The 25,693-nt window shown below is 37.1% G+C and overlaps 2 protein-coding genes, 1 long non-coding RNA gene and 2 pseudogenes across 3 annotated transcripts; 1 reads left to right on the top strand and 4 right to left on the bottom strand.

Annotated features, from left to right (window-relative positions):
• Nucleotides 1–866: 866 nt before the first annotated feature.
• On the bottom strand, nucleotides 867–3,284 carry LOC107622499 (asterix-like protein). The gene is made up of 2 exons (XM_016324423.3): nucleotides 2,970–3,284; nucleotides 867–1,191 (listed from the first exon to the last, which is right to left on the bottom strand). The coding sequence occupies exons 1-2, from the start codon at nucleotides 3,212–3,214 to the stop codon at nucleotides 1,128–1,130; spliced, it is 309 nt and encodes a 102-aa protein (XP_016179909.1). The 5' UTR covers nucleotides 3,215–3,284; the 3' UTR covers nucleotides 867–1,127.
• An 8,035-nt stretch (nucleotides 3,285–11,319) lies between these two features.
• On the bottom strand, nucleotides 11,320–11,803 carry LOC148581844 (uncharacterized; annotated as a pseudogene).
• A 3,568-nt stretch (nucleotides 11,804–15,371) lies between these two features.
• Nucleotides 15,372–16,691, bottom strand: LOC107621490 (uncharacterized; annotated as a pseudogene).
• A 183-nt stretch (nucleotides 16,692–16,874) lies between these two features.
• LOC148581843 (glutathione S-transferase T3-like) lies at nucleotides 16,875–18,178 on the bottom strand. Its single transcript, XM_088494060.1, has 3 exons — nucleotides 18,157–18,178; nucleotides 17,450–18,046; nucleotides 16,875–16,936 (listed from the first exon to the last, which is right to left on the bottom strand). The coding sequence occupies exons 1-3, from the start codon at nucleotides 18,176–18,178 to the stop codon at nucleotides 16,875–16,877; spliced, it is 681 nt and encodes a 226-aa protein (XP_088350186.1).
• Nucleotides 18,179–19,063: 885 nt separating this feature from the next.
• On the top strand, nucleotides 19,064–24,239 carry LOC148581842 (uncharacterized). The gene is made up of 3 exons (XR_015892436.1): nucleotides 19,064–19,150; nucleotides 19,240–19,421; nucleotides 23,252–24,239. It is a non-coding gene; the product is annotated as an uncharacterized LOC148581842 (long non-coding RNA).
• Nucleotides 24,240–25,693: the final 1,454 nt, after the last annotated feature.

The raw sequence follows: 25,693 nt of genomic DNA, 5'->3' as shown, positions 1-25,693 counted from the left end.
ATTATAAGATATTTTAAATTTATTATATTTAATTTAAATAATTTTATATATTTTAAATACTTTAAAGTTTAAAAATTCTTATAAATATTAAATATGACATTTTACGTATAAATATGTTTATTAAAAAATATTTTTTTAAATAATATTTTTATTTTTGTAAAAAAAATTAACAGGTCTTTTAACAGGCTTCATGCCAGGCCAGGCTGAATAACAGGCCAGACTTAGTACTTTAAAAAAAACCTATAGTAGGCTGCAGATCAAGCTCAGGCCAATCAGGCCAATCAACTACATGACAGGTCAGGCCTGTTAAGAACAAAGCCTGACCTAGCCTGACCTGTGTCTACCGCTACTTACCACTCTTGTTTCAACTTCACATCTCGAAAACCCGCCGGAAAAAAAATTTAAAAAAAGTCGACCAAAATCACTTTGCATGCATATTAATTTCAAGGAAAAATGATTACTCATTTTTTGAGACGCCATACTATGATTCATTCAATCCAACAACGAAAAAACTATTATGCCTAAGATAACTCTTTTATTAAATAAATTTGGAGAATAGCTAAAACATGCGGCTATCTTAAGATTCCTAAGAGCATCTCCAATACTAGTTTTAATTTTAATTTTATTGAGTTCTATAAGATGACACATAGACATTTGTAGGACTATATATCATAAATAGTAATTTAAAATTAAAATAAAATTTGCTCCCCCAATATTTAGTATTAATTCAATTAGAATTTTATATTATTTTTAATTATTTTATCAACATAATTATATGAATAACAAAATTTTATTGGTTCTCTATTAAAGTGATACCATATCTCTAGTTTCATTTCATCAATCAACTCCAATGCAGATTTCAATTCTAAGTTAATTCACTTTTTGAAAGTATCAAAACTAATATTCTAAAAACAAACTCTTGAAAATGCTCTAATATATATTTTACTGCTCAATGCTAAAAACACCAAAATTTAGAAATACACTAGTCTTGAGTCTTCTCAAGCATATTCAATATAGCAAATTGAAAAGCTACCGGAAACGGGAAATGACTAAACTTCTTCCATGTTTGTTGGTTAATACCTGACAACACCTGAGGAAAGGAACATTTCTACCTCAAACATGAGATCTCAACTTTGCTTGCTGGGTCTGGGAGGTCCAAAATAATTTGTTAACAATCCCATTAACGAAAACCTGGAGTTTAGATTAACATCTAGTCAGCACTTTCGACAGTCAAGAATAAAATAGCAAAGAATTTATAATATGCAGAAATTCACGCCAATAACCAATTATATGACGGTTCATGTTTACATAAGGATGAAAAAATGAAGGAAAAATAAAATCAATGAAGAAAATACTGGTCAAAGATTATAGTAACGTCAAATATTAATACTACTTATGGAGCACTAATTATTTTCTATGGGTGTGGGACTGGAATGAGATTTATGTAGGTATCGGTTCCCCACAAATTGCTATCAGCAATTTTCGTATTTCAAAAACACTATGTACACACCCAAAATCAAACACTGAATTAGCAAACATGTATTTATGTATAAATACATGTGTTGTTTAGCTCATTTCAATGTGTATTTTGTATTTCAATATGTGTTCTATACGAGTGGCTAATTTGGATTGATTTTTGGTGTACACGTAGCAGGGTTGTTTCTATTTACTAACAAATCACGGATAGCAATTTCATATTGCTACACCATAAATGGAGAGTGATTTCACTATGATCCCCAAAACTGCTATTAGCAATTAGCTATTAGCTATTCACGATTTATTCCATTGGAAATCAATATCAGTGATTTGTCTTCTCTCCCATATTAAAGCAAATTACCTCATCATGCCATTTATCGGAACTAACACATTATCTCTCCCATATTAAATTTAGAGAAAGCCTGAATTAATTTAGTGTGTAGCACAAGCAGCATTTTTCATTAGTGAGCATATATACTAGACCTTAAGATGCCATTCTACGACTACACATGTAAGACATCAAGACAAAACAAAATTATTTCTCCACGACGAGATGAGTTACCAACTCTAATTAATTAACTTATTTTCACTATTGAAATATAACTTGTAAACTATGTTCAGTACTTTTCTCCAATGGCATATGAACTATAAACCTAGATTATTACTAACCTACAGGACCCTAACATGTCAACAGGATCCATCATACAGGCTCGCATCGCACTTATGTAGTTCTAAGGGGAGAAACCTAAGTCTGGTTGATTAATCGCATCTCTCAGACCAGAGCAAGATTAATAGAGCAGTTAACTCTTAAGAGTCCGTTTTGATTGAAGAGGATTTGTTCTCAGATGATGAGGTGATGACCTAGATTTCCATCAATTTAAACATGATTGCAGTGGTAGTGTAAGGTTTTGGACAGTTGATCTCTATCTCTGGCTTTTGTCCTCTGTTTACTGACAGACACTTGAAGTGTAATTATGTCATGTATATATCATAAGCTAAGTTGAGAACAAATCCAAGAGCTTTTATAATCATTGCTTCACATGCTATACAACGAAGGATTTGAATTGGAAGAAGACTACATGACTCAAGTTTGCAGAACAAATATTCAGCTGAATCTGACAGACAGTATCAACCCTGATTGTGATCCATACAAACATAAAGGCTAATAATTGTTATCTACTATCAATTCTAATCCAACTAAGTTCATTAAGCTATCGAAGTAAGCTTTCAAGTCCGATTCTTTCATTTTTCCTATAATTTTAATTTTTCAAGAAATATTAATTTCCCTAAGTTCATATATTTCATAAACTACGATAAATTTTGTGGAATATGCACTAGCTTCAATTCCAAAACAGAACTAACATTCTTAGGTTATTGCTCTATTAACGACGCAATTAACCAGATACATAGATCTGAAAGTACAAATTCAAATTCAAATTCAAATTCAAATTCAAATTAAAGTTCAAATGGATGAGAAGGAGAAGGAAACTGACATCATAGCCATCATGACTTGCTTGAGATCGTTCTCGACGTTCCTCATGTTGGCGACGGATTGGGCGCAGAATATGAGAGCGAGCCATGAGCCTAGCTTGTACCTGAACATGACGCCGGCGACGCCGAATATGACGGCGATGAAGCCGGCATAGTCTATCGGAAGGTCTTGCGGCGCCACCGCCGGCGCCACATATGGCCGAGCCGCCGCTGGCATACGCGGATCGTTCCCGTGAGACGACGACATCTCTGATCTCCGATCTCTCGCTCTGATTGGTTCTGACTTTCTTTAATCTGTTTATGACTTTATGCCTGCACTTATATACATTGTTTTGTTTTACGGAAAATTACTTAAACGACCTTACAGAGATTTAATTATTGAATGAGATTTAGGCTTGTTTGGGTGACTTAAAAAAAAAATCTTTTTTTGAGTTATTTTTTTAAAAGATTTTATGGAGAAATAAAAGTAATTTTATGTTTGGATATCTTACGTAAAATGTTTGGGTGACTTCAAAAAAAATTCTTTTTTCGAGTTATTTTTTTAAAAAATTTTATGGAGAAGTAAATGTAATTTTATGTTTAGATATCTTATGTAAAAAGATATTTTTATCTATCAATTATATTTGGGTATAACAATATAAAAGTATTTTTTTGTTTATTTATTACATAAAAAATATCTTTTTTTAAGGAAAAATGATCTTTTAAAAAAAGATGTAAATTACAGCTTCTCAAAAACGATATTTTTTTTAATTTTTCTAGTGCTTTTACTTTTACTACTAGAAATTTACCAAACACGCTAAAAAATAAAAAATATCTTTTTTTTATTGAAAAAATATCTTTTTTTTAATAGAATAATGGTGCCCAAACAAGCATTTATTTTTATCAAAATGATAAAAAATAATTAATTAATTAAATATTTAAAATAGAACATCTTTTGATTATATTAAATACAAAAATATCAAATAATTTTAACTTTAAAGATTTTGTAAAATAATCTCTAATAATTTTATTAATTATTATTATTATTATTATTATTATTACTATTATTATTATTATTATTGAGTGATTATATATATATAAATACATACATAAGAATCTAATGAATAAATTTATCATTATTTTTGTTTAAAAATATAAAAAATTATAGTACAATATTATTATGTAATTAATAATAATAATAATTTTATTTTATTTTATTTTAGTTTTGGATGGAAGCTTGTTATGTCTAATGGAGAGAAACGTTAGAGATTGATTTGTACATTAATTTTTTTTTGGGACTAAAATATCCGTTTCTAAAATCTTTAGGACTGATCTAGGTAATTACTGACGGAAAATAAACTGGGACTGATTTGTCTGTCAGAATAAAATTTTAGGAATTGATCTATGTATCAATTTTTTTTAGGGACTAAAATATCCGTTTTTAAAATTTTTGGGGATTGATTTGGATAATTACTCTTAAATTTTTTATTAAAAACACAAATATATTTTTTATTTTTTATAATTTTTTTTAATTGAATTTCTTCTTTCCATCTTTCATTTTTTTTTTTCTAACAATGTTCGAGCATTTCGCTTCTCCCATTACTTTCAAAAAACTAATATATAAACAAAATTTCAATTAACAAGTTGTAACAATTCTATATAGATACATATTTGTATTAATATACCAAAATAAACTATTTTATATATATATATATATATATATATATATATATATATATTAATAATTTATAGTTAATTTTAATATATATCTAGTATAATTAATAAAAATTAATTATTTATTAAAAAATTTAAAATAATTTTTGTTTATACCCTAACCCAACGCTAAGCCTCACCTTACACCGACCTTCTCCTGAGAAGTCGGTTCTTGCCACGACTTGCTCTAAAGAAGTCGGGAACGGAGATTAGCTGGCAGATAATATTAAAATAACTGCCCCTAAAAACTCTCAACCCACTTCCAGGAGCCATATCTCAACTTCCCTAAGATAAAGGGACGGTTATCCACCTTAAAAGGTGGAACTACTTCAACGGTGGTTATTGGTTCACCACTATAAATACACTGACACCCCTCAGGTATCTCTAAGTCCCAATACTCTCTAGACCTGCTTACACCCTTGCTGACTTAGGCATCGGAGTGTCTTTGCAGGTACCACCCCCATTCACTCACAATCACAAGTCGGACAGAGGCCCAAAGGCGCGAGCCCCTTCGAAGGTTTCCCTCCTCAGACGATTGGGTCAGCCTAACGAGTCCAGCCCACTAATCTCCGGTTACCCATCGTAACATTGGCGCTGTTGTCGGGGACCTGAGAGATCAACCAATAATGGCGGATAATTCACCAGAAGATGGTCATACGGCGTCTGATTCCGAACAAGAAAATCTAGACACCGGAAATAATGACGCGGACCTGACCCTCCACTAGGGAGCCAATGACCAGCACAGAGAAGGCACCTCGGGACTTAAAAATCCGAAGGTGAACTCCTTGGATGGACGCGAATCAAGAAAGGAAGGGTCACCCCATGCAGCCGAGCTAATGGGGTTGGTCCATGGTCACCAAGGTCGTTTGGAACAGCTGGAACAGGAACTAGAGTGACAATGAGAGGCGGAGCGAAATCTAAGGGAAGAGATAGAGCGGCGAAGAGAGTTAGAAGAAAAACTCTTGAAGCTAGAATTCTCCCTTAGAAGTCGGAACTCCCGTGGCGACCGAGAAGAGTCGCCCCTGGGAGGAGAGGATCCATTCAGTGAGGACATAATGAGGGCAAAGGTTCCAAGAAACTTCAAAAGCCCTGATATGAACCTCTATGACGGAACCACAAACCCGAAGCATCATTTAAGCAATTTCAAAAGTCGGATGTATCTGGCTGATGCTTCTGATGCAACTCGCTGCAAAGCTTTTCCGACCACCCTGTCAAAAGCTGCGATGAAGTGGTTCGATAGCCTCCCTCCAAGGTCGGTTACCAGCTTTGAGGACCTCTCGAGAAAGTTCTTAATGAGGTTCTCCATCCAAAAGAACAAAGTAAAGCACGCACCGAGCCTCCTGGGAGTAAAACAGGAGGTCGGAGAACCTTTACGGGACTATATGGAAAGGTTCAACAAAGCGTGCTTGGAGATTCAAGACCTGCCCACTGAGGCAGTCATCATGGGGCTAGTAAATGGACTTAGAGAAGGTCCCTTCTCGCAGTCCATATCAAAAAGGCACCCCACCTCCTTAAGCGATGTACAAGAGAGAGCAGAAAAGTACATCAACATTGAGGAGAATGCTAGATTACGAGAGCCGAGTTGGCGACCTGGGCACCCCCACTCGATGAAAGAGAAAGAAAGGGAGCCCAAGAAAAAAGAGGAAGTCGGTCTCGACAGACCAAAGAGATATCACTCTTATACTCCTCTAAAAGTTTCCAAAGTGGATGTATACAGAGAAATCTGTAATACTGAAAGACTGCCGCCTCCTAGACCCATCAAAAATAAAAAGGGAGGAAGCCGAGGCGATTACTGTGAGTACCATAAGATGTATGGTCACTCAACAAATTATTGCTACGACCTTAAAAATGTGATAGAAAAGATGGCCAGGGAAGGCCGACTTGACAGATATCTCATGGAAAGGTCGGACAATCATGGGAAAAGAAAGCGAGATGACGGGGACCGAAGAGACCCCCCACCACCAACCCCCGAGAGACACATACATATGATCTCGGGAGGATTTGCGGGAGGGGGACTCACTAAGTCATCTCGCAAGAGACACCTCAAGCGAGTTTACCAGCTCGGGAGCGAAGCACCCGACCTCCCAACCATCTCATTTACAAAAGAGGATGGGCAGGGAGTAATCCCTGGACATGATGATCCGGTGGTGATAACCATGATCCTGGCCAATGCCCATCTCCACAGAACTCTAGTAGACCAAGGGAGTTCAGCAGACATCCTTTTCAAACCCGCATTCGACAAATTAGGGTTGGATAAAAAGGAGTTAAGGGCTTACCCTGATACCCTGTACGGACTAGGCGACACGCCAATAAAACCACTAGGATTCATACCCCTCCATACGACCTTTGGAAAGGGAGAAAATCCAAAACTCTGAGCATAGACTTTATAGTCATTGACGTGGGGTCAGCATATAATGCCTTGATTGGCAGAACTATCCTAAATCGGCTCGGAGCAGTAGTGTCTACACCTCACCTTTGCATGAAATTCCCAACATATGCGGGGATAACAACGGTACAGAGAGACCAGAAATTGGCAAGAAAATGTTACAATGAAAGCCTGAACCTGAGAGGAACAGGCAAGGAAGTCCACACCATAGAGCTCGGCGGCGCAAGAGCCAAAGAAGAGCTGCAGCCACAACCAGGGGAAAAAACTGAAGAAGTACAGGTCGGCGAAGAGGAAGGAAAAAATACCAACATAGGAGCCAACCTAGAGGAAAACTTAAAAAACAAAGGTTGACAAAGCTCTTAAGAGACAATTCTGACCTCTTTTCCTGGAAAGCTTCCGACATGCCAAGAATAGACCCCGAGCTCATGTCCCACAGGCTCTCAGTATATCCGGGGTCACGACCTGTACAGCAGCGAAGGCGTAAGCTCGGCCCAGAATGCGCTCAAGTGGTGGAGGAGCAGGTACAAGCACTCCTGGAAGCCGGCTTCATCAGAGAGGTTAAATATCCAACATGGCTAGCAAACGTAGTGCTAGTCAAGAAGCAAAACGGCAAGTGGAGGATGTGCGTTGACTATACCGACCTGAATAAGGCATGTCCTAAGGACCCATATCCACTTCCAAGCATTGATACTCTAGTGGACTCTAGATCGGGGTATCAATACTTGTCATTTATGGATGCCTACTCGGGATACAACCAGATCTCGATGTACAAGTCGGATCAAGAAAAAACATCTTTCATCACGCCTAGAGCAAACTACTGCTACGTGGTCATGCCTTTTGGATTAAAGAATGCCGGGGCCACATATCAAAGGCTGATGAATAAGGTGTTCGCTCCCCACCTCGGGAACTTAATGGAAGTCTACGTGGACGACATGCTGGTGAAAACCAAGGAAGAAACCGACCTCTTGACGGACTTCTCACAAGTCTTCAACACCATAAGGTTACATGGGATGAGGCTAAATCCCGCAAAGTGTACCTTCACGGTGGAGGCTGGAAAATTTCTGGGGTTTATGCTGACGCAAAGGGGGATTGAAGCAAATCCCGACAAGTGCAAAGCCATCCTAGAAATAAAAAGCCCAACTTGCTTAAGAGAGGTTCAACAATTGAATGGTCAACTCGCAGTCCTCTCCAGATTCTTGGCAGGATCGGCATTAAGATCCCTTCCACTGTTCTCTCTACTAAGAAAGGGATGCCAGTTCGAATGGACTCCAGAGTGCGAAGAAGCATTCCAGGAGTTCAAAAGGTTCTTGAGCCAACCTCCAATCCTGACCCGACCTCTAGTTGGGGAAGAGCTCGTTCTATATTTGTCTGTAGGAGACAAAGCTGTAGCATCAGCCTTGATACAAGAAGATGAGGTCGGGCAGCATCCCGTGTACTTCACCAGCAAAATTCTACAAGACCCTGAACTAAGGTACCACAAACTAGAGAAGTTCACCTACTCCTTAGTAATAGCCTCGTGAAGGTTACGACCTTACTTCCAAGCTCACACAATAAGGGTCCGAACGAACCAACCCATGAAGCAAATCCTCCAAAAGACGGATGTTGCGGGAAGAATGGTTCAGTGAGCAATAGAGCTCTCCGAGTTCGACTTGAAGTATGAAACTCAGACGGCAATTAAAGCCCAATGCCTCACTGACTTCATAGCGGAATATGCAGGGGATCAAGAGGAAAAGCCAACTACATGGGAACTATACGTAGATGGATCCTCAAACAAGACAGGAAGTGGTGCAGGCATAATACTGGTTAATGAAGGGGGAACACAAATAGAGGTTTCCCTCAAATTTGAATTCCCATCTTCTAATAATCAGGCAGAATATGAAGCCCTGATCGCAGATTTAAAGTTGGCAGAAGAAGTCGGTGCAACAAAAGTGTTGATATTCAGCGACTCTCAAGTGGTGACTTTCCAAATAAATGGAGAGTATCAGGCCAAAGACCCAAATATGAAGAGATACTTGGAAAAAACTTTGGAGCACCTCTTCGAGCGCTTCGCAGAAACCGAGATCAAACATATAACTCGAAATCTTAACAGCAGAGCAGACGCCCTCTCCAAGTTAGCAAGTACCAAACCAGGGGGGAATAATAGAAGATTGATCTAGGAAACTCTCAAAGAATCCTCTGTAGTGAAAGCAGAGGCCAAACAAGATATCCTTGAAGTAACCAGGATAAACCTTGAATGGATGAATCCCTTGGTCGAATACCTAAAATTCGACATCCTCCCCAAGGAGGAAAAAGAAGCCAAGAAAATCCGGAGAGAAGCACAATACTACACTCTGGTGAAAAATATCCTCTATAAAAGAGGAATATCGACACCATTGCTGAAGTGTGTAACGACCTCAAGGACCACTGAAGTGCTAGAGGAGGTTCATAATGGGATCTGTGGAAACCACCTCTGAGCCAGGTCGCTAGCCAGAAAAGTAATCCGAGCTGGGTTTTACTGGCCGACCTTGCAGAAGAATGCCACAGAATTTGTGAAGAAGTGCCAGCCATGCCAGATGCACACAAATTTCCACGTGGCTCCCCCCGAGGAGCTCATCAGTATAACTTCTCCATGGCCCTTCGCAAAATGGGGGATGGATTTGTTAGGACCTTTCTCCCAGGTCCCAGGACAAGTCAAATACTTAATCGTGGGAATAGACTATTTCACGAAGTGGATAGAAGCAGAACCATTAGCCACTATCACGGCCCAGAGAAGTCGGAGGTTCCTCTACAAAAATATGATCACAAGGTATGGGATACCTCATTCCATCACCACAGATAATGGAACCCAATTCACCGACTCTACCTTCAGAAGCCTGGTAGCCAGTATGAAGATCAAATACCAGTTCACCTCGGTGGAACATCCACAAGCAAATGGACAAGCCGAGGCAGCTAACAAAGTCATACTGGCAGGATTAAAGAAAAGGCTACAAGACGCAAAAGAAGCTTGGACTGAGGAGCTCCCCCAGGTATTATGGGCTTACCAGACGATGCCGCAATCTGCCATAGGGAAAACACCCTTCCGACTTGTCTATGGCGTGGAAGCCATGATACCAGTAAAAGTCGACGAGCAAAGTCCAAGGGTGATCTTCCATGATGAGGTCGGAAACATAAAGGGGCACAAAGAGGAACTCGAATTGCTCCCCGAAGTCCGAGAGCAAGCCCAGATAAGAGAAGCGGCGTTGAAACAAAGAATGACTACCAGATACAACAAAAAAGTCATTCGAAGGAGTTTCACCCCAGACGACTTGGTCTTAATCAGAAACGACATTGGAGTCAACAAATCTGAGAAAGGAAAGCTCGCTGCCAATCGGAAGGGACCATACAAGATTAGAGAAGTCTTAGGAAAAGGTTATTACAAAGTGACCGATTTAAACGGCACCAAGTTACCTAGGTCGTGGCATGCTTGTAATATGAAAAGGTACTACAGTTAAAAGCAAACTCTACTCCCTGATGTACTCTTTTCCCAACTTCATGGTTTTTCCCAAAAGAAAAGAGTTTTTTCTGAAGGGGGGTTTTTAACGAGGCATCACAGTAGAGACTAAGGGGCCATAAATAGTCAAAAACCCTTAGTAGCAGTAAAGAACCTTTGCAAATAAATAAAGATCTTTTGACAATATCACTTATAAATTCCTTCTCGCTTTTCTTTCTTTCTACGAAACGCGCCGACTTAAGCTCGACAAAGCGTGAAAATCCCATGAACCGACCTAGATGGTCGTCAGATGAAACGACGAGGTACAAGTCGGTGTAAAGAGGTTATAAAGGTCGATAATGAAAAACTCGGAAATTATCTGACTTACAAGTCGGAAAAACCGAGAAACAAAGAAATGCATCGCAAAAATAGTCTAAGTCATAAGAACTCAATAAATCAAAAAATTGAGTATAAGAAATACCGAAAAGAGATCAGAAAACCTATTGAAAGCACCAAGGCAAAGGCTGTCCCAAGTCCTTAAGAAAAATTTAAGAGAAACTCAGAAGAAGGGACAGTCAGCCAAGAAAAGGGTTTCTTAAAACAAAAATAAAAAAGGTTTTTCAAAACCTAAGCAGACAAGCATGCGCACAACAAGACAAAGAAAGATGACCTAAACCCTTATCCAAAAAAGAGTATTTTTAAATATTTTGTTTACGGCCATAAAAGGCCAAGAAAGTGTCAGCAAAATACCACCACAACATAAAAATAAATAGTGTAAAAAAGGGGGACCCACAGGCCGAGTCCCCATATAGCCACAATAAATTTTTCAGTTAGGAAGGACGTCACCACCAGAGCCGGAAGGAGTAGTCGGAGCACCACCAGAGTTGGGGAGAGTAGTCGGAGCGCTATCAGGACCAGGGAGAGAAATATCCATAGGAGACGGAGTGGAAGTTCCAGGAGCCTTCGAAGAACTCGGGGCATCTTTTGGTCGGGGAGGGGACTCCATTATCCTCTGTCCCTGAGTCTTTAGATCAGACTCGGTGACATATCGGGGAGTGGGAGGAGAAACGATAGCTCCGTCGACCACGATCTTGTCCGGATCCAAAGGAGAGAGATTCAGGTCAGGAGCAAGAACTCCGACCTGTTCTTTAAAGATCCTCCACGCTTCTTCAGCCCCCGTCAGCAATGGAGTCCTCCAACTCTGTATAGGCATCCCGAGCTCTCATCAAATCCTTCTTCACCTCCACAAGGTCCTCGAACAAGCTCGAATAACTCTCCTGCGCCTTCTCTCTCAGGCCCTCCGCCATAGAACACTGGGCCTGCAACTTCCTCTCCCTCTCCTGGAGGCCATCCCTCTCCTCGTTCAATTTGGCGACCTCCTCCCTCAGCATCTTCTCCTGCCCTTGATATAAGAGAAGCCTCCCCTCCAGCTCTTCAACCCTCGAGGATGAACCCAAAGAGCTAAGGGGAGTCTTCCCAAAAATATCAAGGAACTTTGTGCACACCCCTGCTGCCCTGATACTCTCCTGAGCCAGAATAGTAAGGTGGTTTCGAACAGAAGCATCATTCATACCTATACGAGTATGAGGATAGATATACTTCCGAACGAACTGAGGCGCATCCACCTTGGTCTCACCTTCAAAAGAAGAGCTAGACTCTAAAGTCTTGCGCTTCTTCTTTCTGGCTCAGGGGAAGATCGGGGAGGAGGGGGCGGCAGAGAAGAGGCTGAGGAAGAAATGACAATAGGTTGGGTGGGGGTCCCCAAATTGTGAGAAGGGGGGAAGGGGAAGGAAGAGAAGGACTAGCCGCCCTGGCACCGCCAACTCTGGCGCGGGACCTCGTCTTGGCCTCCTGAACTCTCTGGTAAGACTCCCTGGAATTCTTCTTCGCCATCTCTGTAAAAACAATTAGGAAGCTAAAGTCAGTAAAACAAGTCGGGAAACGAACAGGTCGGAAAATATGATAAACAAACAAAAAGCTACCTAGTTGAGCCTGGACAAAGGTCGGAGACCCATGGAGAAATTTTTTTGTATCCAGGTAGGGGATTTCTCCCATACTTCTCGGAGGAACCCCACAATGGCCACCTCCACCTCATCCAAATCATCCAGACTATATTTTTCACAAGAAGAGGCCTCTAGCCAGTACAGGAGAAAGCGAGGAGAAGAATTCTCATCCAGGAAAAAGGGGTGGTGACCCTCTACGGCTTGAACTTTGAAAAAGAAATTTTTGAAGTCATGGAAGGATTCATCAAAAAGGGTAAAAACTCTCCGGCCTTGTATGGTCCGGAAAGACACCCACTGCTGTTTGTTATTTTGCCCACTAAAGGGCTTAGTCATATGGAAGAGAAAAAAGAAAATCTTCAAAGAAGTCAGAAAGTCTAATGCATGGCTGATAAATTGATAAATTTTCAGAAAACCTCAAGAATTAGGGTGAAGTTGGGTAGGAGCAACATGGTAGTGACATAAAACAGCTATTTCAAAGTCGAAAAAAGGAAGAAAAATGCCCAAGCGGATAATCATGCTCTCATACATATAGAAAAAATGAAGGGCTGCCTCAGAAGCCCTCCCAAAACAAACCCGGTCTTCCGGACCCGGGGCAATCAGCTCATATTTCGGCCTCGTCCTCGTCAGAAGTACAAAGCCTGTGACGTATGCGGAGATCGGTGATGTAGTCAGTATCCACCCAAGGTTCTTTCCCAAGAACCATACCGTCAACCCATAATGAAAGAGACTCTAAGGTAGACATCTTTTTAAAAGGGGCAACGAATCCTACAAAGAAAAAAGGAAAGAAATCAAAATGAAGTCTCTGAGGGCCTGAGGTAGAAGTTTCAAAACCAACATAACGGCTAAAACTACGGTCAAACACTCCTCCGAAATAAAAACATGCAAATAAAAAGCATTTATGATAGAGGAAAAAAGAAGGACTGACCTTTACTTCTGAAGCAACAGGAATAGCAACAGTCGACTGAAGGCAAGAACAAAGCTTTCTCCAAAACAAGAATGCGCGAATGTGAAGTTTTCAGAAACGAAACAATGAAAGAGAGGGAAAGTATTTATAAACATGCTAGGGGCATAATGGTAAAAACGGAGGCAGTCATTAATGGGTGCACCGTTACCAATGCAATTAATCCCTACGTGTGGATACACGAACCCCTAAATGGATGTGACGCTTGATTAGACGCGACTGTAGAAATTCAAAAGATACGTCGGTTCCGAAAAGTCACGTCGGTCCCGAAAATTCACGTCGGTTCCTCTGCAGGTCGGCTACAACCCCGAGTAGAATACTCGAACCCAATTCTTGAAAGAAATTGGGCTCGAGTAGGGGCACTGTTCATACCCTAACCCAACGCTAAGGCCCAGGTCCAAACGAAAGGCACAACCCACAGGATTGAGCCTCACCTTACACAGACCTTCCCCTGAGAAGTCGGTTCTTGCCACAACTTGCTCTAAGGAAGTCGGGAACGGGGATTAGCTGGCAGATAATATTAAAATAACTGCCCCTAAAAACTCTCAACCCACTTCCAGGAGCCATATCTCAACTTCCCTAAGATAAAGGGACAGTTATCTACCTTAAAAGGTGGAACTACTTCAACGGTGGTTATTGGTTCACCACTATAAATACACTGACACCCCTCAGGTATCTCTAAGTCCCAATACTCTCTAGACCTGCTTACACCCTTGCTGACTTAGGCATCGGAGTGTCTTTGCAGGTACCACCCCCCATTCACTCACAATCACAAGTCGGACAGAGGCCCCAAAGGCGCGAGCCCCTTCGAAGGTTCCCTCCTCAGACGATTGGGCCAGCCTAACATGTCCAGCCCACTAATCTCCAATTACCCATCGTAACAATTTTATTCCGTGGGTTACCTGAAATGATAATGTCTAGACTCCTTCTGAAGCAGCGATTGACTTGTTTTGGTGCCGAGATGCCGTTGTTTGAGTTTCTCGTGAGAAGGTGACAGTGGTACCTACAAGAGGCAAAGTGACGGTGGTACCTGTAAAAGATTTCGATGCTTAAACTAGGAAGGTCTTTGAACAAGTTTTTTTTATAGATTAGAACGTTAGCATTTATGAGATGTATTAGTGTATTTATAATAGAAAGATAATCACTTTTTTAAATAGTTGTACTTTTATTGGTAGATAATTATTTTCTTTTATCTTAAAAATTGTTAGAGCCTATCTTTTAGAAGAAAAAAAGATAATAAGAAAAATTTGAGAAGATAATTATTTACTTAGATAAACAACTCAAGAATTCTTATTGAGTCTGAACATATATATATCTTGTTATAGCCTTCTTACCCACATATTAGATTTAGACTTTAGAACAGTTTATTAACTTACAAATAGTATAATCGAATCATATCTAAATAAAATCTTGTATAGATTTAGTCCGAATATATTCAAAATTTTATGGAACGTTATTTATTTTTTAATTTTTTAAATTCGAGGCTTACTTGGTTTATTCGTTTTGTCAATCAAATAATTGTTGCGTGTTTTGTTGGCTTGGCCCTTAGACCATCTCCAATAGGGAACTCATCCCAGTTTTTGTTTATGGCCCACCTGTTATAAAAAGTAACTCCACATCAGCTTTTGCGTCATAAACAGTAAATAGGAACTCAAAGCATCTCTCTCTTCTCCATTAGGAGGAACTAACTTTAGTCCCTGTTGTGGTCCCACTTAATTAATTAATTAAAATATTTGAAATTAATGTAATTAATTTTTTAATTAATATAATTTAAATATTTAAATTTAAAAATAATTCACTATTAAAAGATATTAATATTAAATAAATTTATATATAACAGTAATACACAATATATAATTCGGGATTACACTAATTTGTAAAATTACTTAATACAAAAAAAAATATAATTAAATTCTATAGTTGACGACAAGCATTGTGAAATTGCCATATGTGTTCAATCAAGTCCTCTTTCAATTGTCTATGCTGCTGCCTATTTCGAAGTTGGGCATTTCTTTGGAGAAATTGATGGTATGGTGCAAAATCTTCTTCTCCCAGTTGAGGTTATGATAAGCCATTTTCAACATCATCATACTCTAAGCCTTGAGCAAAATTTCCTGCATAAGTGTCTCTTTCATCCTCAACAATCATATTATGCAATATAATACAAGCTCTCATTATGTTGGCAAGCTTCTTCTTTTCCCAAAAACGAGCTGGACCACGTATAATTGCAAAGCGTGCTTGCAACACTCCGAATGCTCGTTCCACATCTTTTCTTTGCCCTTCTTGGTATTGTGCAAATAACTTGCGTTTCTCCCCTTGTGGCTTTGAGATTGATTTGACAAATGTGGCCCATTCAGGATAAATACCATCTGCTAAGTAGTATCCCATTGTATAATTATTACCATTAATAGTATAATTTACCTCCGGAGCACGATCATTTAGAATGTCATCAAACACGGGAGAACGATCTAACACGTTGATATCGTTATTTGAACCAGAAACTCCAAAGAACGCATGCCATATCCAAAGGTCTGAAAATGCTACAACCTCAAGTACTATGGTTGCAACCCTACGATAACCACTCATGTACATACCTTTCCACGCCTTTGGACAATTTTTTCATTGCCAATGCATGCAGTCAATGCTACCCAACATGCCAGGGAAGCCACGACCCTCTGCCATTTGTAGTAGGCGTTGTACGTCATTTGGATTTGGTTTTCGCAAGTATTCATCCTCGAACACCGAAATGACACCTTCAACAAATTTTTTCAAGCATTCAATTGTAGTGCTCTCGCCTATGCGCACATAATCATCAACAGCATCAGCTGCTACGCCATATGCTAACATCCGTATCACAGCAGTACATTTCTGCAGTGGCGACAAGCCTCTTCTTCCAGTTGCATCAACCCTCTGTTGGAAATAAGGATCGACGTTTGAGAGAGCGTCTACTATCCGAAGGAACACATGTCTTCTCATTCGAAATCTCCGTCGAAAAATGTCAGCATGATACACCGGATCATCTGCAAAGTAATCTTGGAAAAGGCGATCATGTCCTGCTTCTCGATCTCTGTTGATCCATCTACGAGTAATTGGGATAGAGCTTCTATCGGTATCTTCTTCTTCTGAATCTTTGAGTAAATACTCATCGATCCAATTATCTATGAGTGTGTTATCTTGCCGTCTTCTTTTGCTATACAAAGCCTCATTAAACATATCATCAAAATTTCTAGCCATATCTAGAAATCTAATTTTTAGTTCTCTTTCGAGGTGAGAAATAAGAGTTGAAGTGGAGTTGAGGAGTTATTGATAGTTGATATTTATAAGTGTGTCTGCACTAAGTACCTTAACGGCTAGTTAACGGCTAGTTTTTCAACGGCTAGTTTTGCAACGGCTACTTAATGGCTAGTTTTATAACGGCTACTTAACGGCTAGTTTTGCAATGATCACTTTCATAAACAATAACGGCACAATAATATTGACTAATTTAAAAACTTACATCAGAAATAAATAACACAAACTACATCACATACCAGTAATACGCAATAAAAATAAGAACTTGCTACATAACTCTACGAATACAAGGAACCATTAAGTAAACCACTTGGCAATTAGTTTTTCACATGCAATCTCATGAAGAGCTCGTCGTTTTTCACTCATTGTAGACGTGTCAGCATTAAGTATTTGCATATCCATCTCCCTTTCCCTTTCTTTGGCCATCCTTTCCATTTCCCTTTCTTTTGCTTTTATCTCCATTTCTTTAATATACCTCTGAGTTTGTAATTCTTGTTCTTTCATTGCCGCTTGAAATTGTAACTCCTTCTCTTTGATTGCCAACATCTTTGCTCTATGTTCCTTCTCCTCTTCTCTTTCTTTTTCCCTTTCCAGTAGTTCTTTTTCTCTAACATTCTTAATATCTTCCATGAGAGATAATTTTTTGACAACCGATGATTTTCTTTCGCTAAAATCTTCAGACATCTGTGCTTTTCTCTTACCTTTTCGCTTGCTCTTCTTTGATCCTTGTGGGTGAACGGGAGAGTCCACACCGGGTTCATCAGCCAACGGTGTTTCTGGGTTTGATGAGGATGAGTATGCTCCAGTTGCACTAACCTTGGTTCTCTTTGAGCCGCCACTCTGTGTAGGTAGTTGGCTTCTCCATTTTTGCTCCAGCCGAAGCATATTCCAATGCCTCTCAAAAGTGAATTTTTGACCATAATGTGTGGAATAAAGTTTATAAGCCAACTCCTTTATATCATCAGCGTTCGAACCACTCCTTATGTTTCGACCAGCTTGATCGTAGCAACCAGCAAATTGTGCAACAGCCTTGTTGATCTTATACCATTGTTTCTTACATGCAACTACCCCCCTTGTCATGTCGGAGCAAAATTCTACACAGTAGCTATGAATTCGACTCCAAAATGTTTCCCCCTTTTGATCGGTACCAACTACAGGGTCAGTTGAAACATTTAACCATGCACTGATCAGCATCTCATCCTCTTTCCAATGCCAGTGTTGAATAATATCTTGCCTCCGATCTTCAATATCATTATCATTGAGGTCGATAGCATCTAATCCATGAGAGTTGGCAAAATCTGAATATTGCGAATTTGGACTAGATTGTATAGGAGTCTGAGAGGATGGGTTAGAAGAGCCACCAACACCAGATGAGTTATGTCTTGATGCACTGAATTGAGTTGGAAACGGCAAGAAAGTTGGAGTAACATTTCCGATAGAGGGGTTAAATATGGATGAAAATGGAAAATGGGGTGTTTGTGAATTTTGATTTTGCGGTTGGAATATAGGAAATTGATTATTATAAGGAGCTTGAAAATTGAAATTAGAAAGATTTTGTGGATTTGGATTTTGAAATGTATTTGGTAGTGTGAAGTTTTGATTTGGAACTTGAGAGTTTGAGGTTTGAGATTGTTGGGTATTTGGAATTTGAGAAAAGTTTTGTAAGTAATTGAAGAAAGAGTTGAGTTGGTTTGGATCCATTTTTTTGAACAAAAAATAATAGTAGCAGAATTTTGATTTTGTAAACTTGGAAGAAGATGAAGAAGAGTAGTAGAGAGTGTGAGAATAGAAGTGTATCTAAGTGGTATATATAGAGTAAAAAAATATTAATTTATTAATAATAACGGTAACATAGGAACGGCTAGTTTCTAACAGCTATTTTTACAACGGCTAATTTTGCAACGGCTAAATTAATATAACAATATAAATATAAATAATATTTAGTATTAATTATGATATAAATAATTAATATAAATTATTAATTAAATAAAAATTTAATTATTTAATCTACTTAATTATTATAATTATTAATAAATTATTAATTAAATAAGAATATCAATATTTAATATAATTAATTATTATAATTATATTACATTAATTATTATTTAATTATTTAATATAAATAATTATTATAATTATTATTAAATTAATTATTATCTATTTATTATAATATAATTATTTAATATAATTTTATATAATTATTTATTTAAATAATAACTTGCCAATTATTGGCTGGCCAAAGTCCTTGCTCAGAGGGCCTGGCTCCCCTAGAAAAATGTGTGGGGACCTTCACTTGCTTTGCTCCAACGATTGGAATTCGTTGGTGTCAGAAAAAAGCAAAATTGGAACTCCCATTAGACTTGCTCTTATTGAAGCACCCTTGATCATGTGTGATTCTTTTTGTAAGTTATAAGACATTTTCAGTATATTAGTAGTTAATACGTGATTATATTGAGAAAAGTCTCATAAATAAACTCTTGTTATAATGCAGAAGAAACTGGGAAGGAATCTGTTAATTTGATTGTAATTCCTACTGAAGCAAGCTAAGTAGTGATGTACGTAGCTCAAGCAGCAAAGAAGATGAAGATTGAGGAAGGTATTGTTCTTCTCTAGAAAAGAAAGATGATGATGATTTGAGATTGGGAGCAGTGTCTGTTCCTAAATTTTTATTTGGTAAGTAAGTTGGTTATATAAACTGATCTTTTCTTTTCTATATTTTTTTTCTGCTTGGATTGAAACTGATTTGGCCTCTGGTCATCTAATTTTAGTATTTTACAGTGAAAATTTATTTATTAGCTATCATATGTCACGGCTTTAGACACTCGCCAATGTTATTGTGTTGGTATTCGAACTTATTCAACTTTTTGAGTTAAGAACAAGTCAGCTTAATCCTTAATATTTAGTAAAAAAATTAAGAATACAAGAGAAAATTAACTTTAGTGAGAAGAACACTTTATTATTTAAGTATTTATTATAAATGATTTACATACTCACAATCAGTGACAGATCTAAAAAATTTATGTTGGAGGGACAAAAATAATACACATTACTATCAAAAGATATATTAATTTAAATTTAAAAATATAAAAATTCACATTAATTATTCGAATACAAAAAAAAAACCAAAAATTACATTAGCCGTTAACTTTTTTCGCTTCAATTCTAAGAACTTCATTTTATTAGAAGAGACTAATGGAGTGATTTCAGATTCTAGTGGTAACTTTCTTTTGAAATATCTTTTCATTATTATTTCTAAAAATAAAAAATATATATTTTAAATTAGTAAATTGATCAATTCACTTTAAAAATTTATATGCAACATAATTACATATAATAGAATAGAACGAAAGATAAACAAATACATAATAAGGATGAATAAATTGAGAATAAAATAAAATATATAAATTCATGAAGAGAATAAAAAAATAGATTAATACCTAAATTATAATTATTTGAATTAAAATTTGCAATTGAAAATATCAAAAAGAGAAACAATGAAATTGAAAAATTTACCTTTTGATGAAGAAAAAATAACCACTAGATAAGGAATAGAAAAGAAGGTTGAAAATATGAAATTAAGAAGAGGGTTTAAAAGAATAAATGAGTGACGGTTGAGATTTGAGAATAAAAGAAGACTAAATTTGATTAGGTTAACTAATAGTTAAAATAATAGAAAGATAAAATGGGTTTGGAATTTTTAACAATTGGACTTTGTTTATTTATAGTGGAGTCATTTAAAATTTAAAATGGGGGCATATTATATATATATATATATATAATTTTTTTTTGTTGAAAAATATTAAATGAGAGTGGGGGCAAGTGCCCCCTCACTACTATGCATGGGGTCCGTGCCTGCTCACAATTCCAAATCTCACCCCTATTTATAGTCATCCACCTCCTCAATGCACAGTTAGGATTAAATCTAATCAACGGTTCAGAACCTTTGTTACAAATATCTATCTAACATACTATATTTCTTTAAACTCTTTTTGATTAGTCTATATCACTCTTCATATTTCTATGTACATCTAAATTCTTTTAGAATATTTTATGACTTTTTAGAATCTTTTAAAACCTTTTAGCATCTTTTGGGACCTCCTAAGACATTCTAAAAAATCTCAAAATATCTCAAACATTTAAAATATTATACGAACATGATTAAATGTAACATCTTAAAATTTATCGTGGCACATGGTTGGTTTTCAACTTAATAGTTCAGCATTCTATGAAAATTCTTGTTGGGTTTTTTTTTGGCCTCCCTTTCTATGTGAAGAAAATGTTCAAATGTTAGTATCCAAGTCTATGAATAGTTGAAGTAGTTGAAGTGAGTTAGGGTTGAGGGAGAGAGGTCTCATTTACAAGAAGAACACCAAACACTAGAGAAAAGAGATGAGAAAAAGTTATTTTCGCACATATATAAAGCTGTCTCTGTAAATTAGTCATTGCAGATTTGTTAATTGTTAGAACAAGCTCAAATTTGGACAATGTCTTCCAGACATTTGGTTCTTTGTTTTCACCGTTCGGATCCTCATTTCGATGTTTGTATCTGGAGATATTAGCCACGTACAATAGCTCTATTTTTGTGATATTTTCATCTTCTTGTTCTTGTTTTGTAAGCTTTGAAGTTTAGGTTGTTTGACTTGTTGTATGCATATTTTGTACAGTAATTTGTGACTTTTTTGCATCCTGTCATAGTGAAGCTATTTTCTGGTCTTGGTGACTTGTAGTTTTTATTTCTCACATTGAGGAGATTTTTCATGTTAAAAATCTTAGTGTGTTAGCTTGTCTCTAATTTCTGGTTTATGTGATTTTTTTGCTGCTATTGAGTATTATTGTGCTGCTGTTATTATTTGTTGTGAGTGGGTATTGTTGCTCCTCTTATTCTTACAATTAGAAAATTGTGTGTTTTATTCCTATCATTTGATATCAAAGCCTGGTTTGGGTATTTGGTTATTATTTGCTTGAAAGATGAAGGCAAATAATTCTACTAGGATGATAAGTTTGAATGACACTAATTACCATCTATGAAAGGACAAAATGAAAGATTTATTGTTTGTCAAAAATCTATATTTACTCGTATTTTCTACATAAATCAGAATCTAAAACAAATGAAGAATGAGAGTTTGAACACCAATAAGTTTATGATTTTATTAGGCAATGGGTGGATAATAATGTTTACAATTACATTGCTATTGAGACTCATGCTAGAGCTTTGTGGAATCAAATTGAATCCTTGTATGTTTTCAAGTCTGACAATAATAAATTGTACTTATTGAATATGTTGATGAATTTGAGATACAAGAAGGGGTCACAAGTATTGAAGTATTAGATCACTTGAATGAATTTCAAAGAATTCTGAATTCGTTGTCAAGCATGTGAATCAAGTTTGAAGATGATGTCCAAGGACTGTGATTGCTAAATACTCTACCAAATTTTTGGGAGAGATTTCGTATCTCTCTTACTTCTGCTCCAAATGGTAAAGTGAGTATGCAATTGGTTAAAGGTGGCATTTTAAATGAAGAGATGAAAAGGAAGATGCAGAATTTTTTGTCACACTCTAAAATATTAGCTATTGAAAACAGGGAGAGAAATCATAATAGAGGTCAAAAGGGTAGAGGTAAAAGTAGGAGTAAATCCAAGTCAAGATACAAGAATGTTGAGTGTTATTACTATCACAAAATGGGTCACGTTAAAAAATATTGCTTTTTTTGAAAAAAGGAGAGCAAAGATAAGTAAGAAAAGAAGGATGATGGTGGTAATAATCGTGTATATGCTATTTCAGATGATCTTCTTACGATTAATATTATTGATTATGAGTACAAGGTTAATCTTGTTTTTGATGATGAGTTCAGTTGGATAATTGATAGTGGCGCTCCGATACATGTTATACCGAAGAAGGAGTTTTTTACTTCTTATACTCCATGTAATTTTTGAGTGCTTAAGATAGGTAGTGATGGCTTGGCCAAGGTTATTGGTGTAGGAGATGTTTATCTTGAGACTAATATAGGAATGAAACTGCTACTCAAAAATGTTAGACACACTCCAGATGTTCGTTTGAATTTGGTTTTAGTTAAAAGGCTTGATAATGAAGGCTTTGTAAACACTTTTGGTTTTAGACAATGAAAGCTTACTAAAGACAACTTAGTGGTGGCTTGAAAAAAAGGTACTTCAAATTTGTATGTGATGCATACCATGATTGCAAAAGGTAGTGTAAATGCGGTTAAAGGTAAAGAAGTTTGTAACTTGTGGCATAGAAGACTGATGACAAGTCATCTTATGCTAGCTTTTCAAGCATTTTTTACTTGTTTCATTAGGTTTTATGCACTTTCTTGCATTATAAGTAAGTGATCTGGAGTGGATTTGCATGGTTATGTCAATTCAATCAACCATCAATTATTTGTCACAAAATCATGAGCTTTAAGCTAGAATTCGATGATTTTTGAATGATTTAGAAATCTTGTGAATTTGGTGATGCTTTGATTAGTTGTTTTGATTACTTGTAGGTGAAGAAATGATGAGAAAAAGAAAAAAAGAATTTTGGGACACACTTTGAAGTTTGAGTACGCTTTGAAATCTTAGGCCACGCTTTTGAAAGCGTGACCCATGACTATGAAGCCTTGGCCTTATTATCATGCATTAATGCCTTATGCATGCATGAATTAATAATGAAAGCAATGCATGAAGTGGCAACGGCATTAAAGCATGCATTCAATTAATGATGAAATGAATGCCACGGCAAATGAAAGCATGCATGAAAACTTTGATTACTAATGTCAATTGGCAATGAAACCAAGCTCTATGTTAATTGGCATTATTAACTAATAAGGCGCTAATGAGTGCATGTATGAAATCATTAATTATTGATGCCAATGAGTGGAAATGAATAGGACGCTGTACGTTAAATGTTTTAACGTTTTCGTGGGCCTCAACAAAAGAAAAGCAAAACGCATTAAAGCCAAGGAGGAGCACCAAGGTTCGAAATGGGAACCAAGGCCAGCAAGAAAGGGCGCTAGGTTGAAACCCCTAACTGAGCGCTATTGTTACAAAAAAAAATTGGCACAAATGGTAGAGCCAAGGCTCGAAGGGGGAGACAAATGCAAGCAAGGGGCGCTACGTTACATTAGTTAACTTAGCGCTATGAATGAAGCTTGGCACAAGCCCAGGAACAAGGCAAGGGAGCGCTACGTTATTTGACCAAACTGAGCGCTTCACTGGGAGGTGGCCCTTGGTCCAATTTCAATAAAAAGCAATCTTGGATCCACTTCTTCACCAATTTGAAAAGCCCACCCCAAATTCTGAAAATCAAAAAATTAGAAAGTGTATAAATAGGAGTTAGTTTGATTTGTAGAGGAATTTTCTTTTCATTTTTAGTTTTACCTTTTGCTCACTTTTCAATTGTACTTTTAGCTCATTTTTCATTTTTAGTTTTCATTGAGAGCTCGGAGACTGAGATTGGATCTGAGTCTTGCTCTCTAGTTTTCATTTTATTTTCTTCTGCAACCTCTACTTTATGTTTTAAATTTTGGATTGAGATTGAAGGAATTCCGTTTTCAAGTCTTGATCTGGAATTCATCTTTGTTTTTCTTTTGCATAATTCTGAGAATTGAGGAATCTGAGTTTTATTTGCTGTTTCATTTAAATTTCTTCTGCAATTTATTTTCTACTTGATCAAGGGTGTTATTGAGATCTAGATCTGTGTTCTAATCTCATTGCTCCTCCTCGATCTTTAATTTCCCTTTCAGATTTCATAATTGAGCTAAGTTTTCTTTCTGTTTTGTTTCTTCAAGTAATTTTCCCTTTCTGTTTAGATTTTATGCAACTCATTTCATCTTCTACTTCTCTGATTGATAGCATTTTACATTTTCCTGCTGGATTCTACATCCCAGCACCCTAATCCCTTTTAATCTTCAAGCAATTTAAATTTCTCAGCAATTTAGATTCAGTGATTTTAGTTTTCTTGCACTTTAAGCTTCAGCTATTTATATTTCTTGCAATCTAAGTTTCAGTCATTTGCATTACTTGCACTTTAAGTTTTAGCTCTTTTACTTTCTTGCACTTTAAGTTTCATGCAATTTACTCTTCTGCACTTTGTTTTTCTGTCAATTTCCCCTCTCCCTTTTATTTTCATGTAATTTAGCTTCTGTTGATTACAATTCACTCAAATCATCAACTATTTGCTTAACTAAATTTATCACCTAACTAAAATTGCTCAATCCATCAATCCCTGTGGGATCAACCTCACTCATGTGAGTAATTACTACTTGATGCGACCCAGTACACTTGCCGGTGAGTTTTAGTGTGGAATCCGATTTCACACCCATCAAGTTTTTGGCGCCGTTGCTGGGGATTGATTTAGATTGACAATGATTATGTAAGGTGATAATCTAGATTAAGCATTTTTATTTTGTTTTCTTTTAAGCATATTAACTGTTTGACACATTGTGTCATCTAACCCTCTAACCAGATTCTAGCATTAGAATGTCCAGTTTTCATTTGGTTTGTTTGTGATTGTGCAAGTCATGGAGGATGAGGCAGAAGTAACCATCAATGCTCAACCTGCAAGGAGGGTGTTGGCCTCTTACACTATCCCTAATGCAAGAAACTGTGAGAGTAGCATACTCACTCCCAACGTTCATGCAAATAACTTTGAGTTGAAGCCTCAACTTATTACTCTGGTGCAGAACAATTGCTCCTATGGAGGAGGTCCATTTGAAGATCCAAACCAACACTTATCCATCTTCCTCAAGATTTGTGAAACTGTCAAAATAAGTGGTGTGCATCTAGACATCTACAAGCTGCTGCTATTTCATTCTCTCTGAAGGATAAGGCCTCTCAATGGCTAGAGACATTTCCCAAAGAAAGCATCAATAATTGGAAAGACTTAGTGAGCAAATTCCTAGCCAAATTCTACTCACCTCATAGGATCATTAGATTGAAGACAGAAG

The sequence above is a fragment of the Arachis ipaensis genome, chromosome B10 (genome assembly GCF_059453495.1).
Source record: "Arachis ipaensis isolate K30076 ecotype BB chromosome B10, ASM5945349v1, whole genome shotgun sequence".
Taxonomy (NCBI): domain Eukaryota; kingdom Viridiplantae; phylum Streptophyta; class Magnoliopsida; order Fabales; family Fabaceae; genus Arachis; species Arachis ipaensis.
Note: the sequence above shows the minus strand (reverse complement) of the source record. Positions and strands in the feature narration are given on the sequence as shown.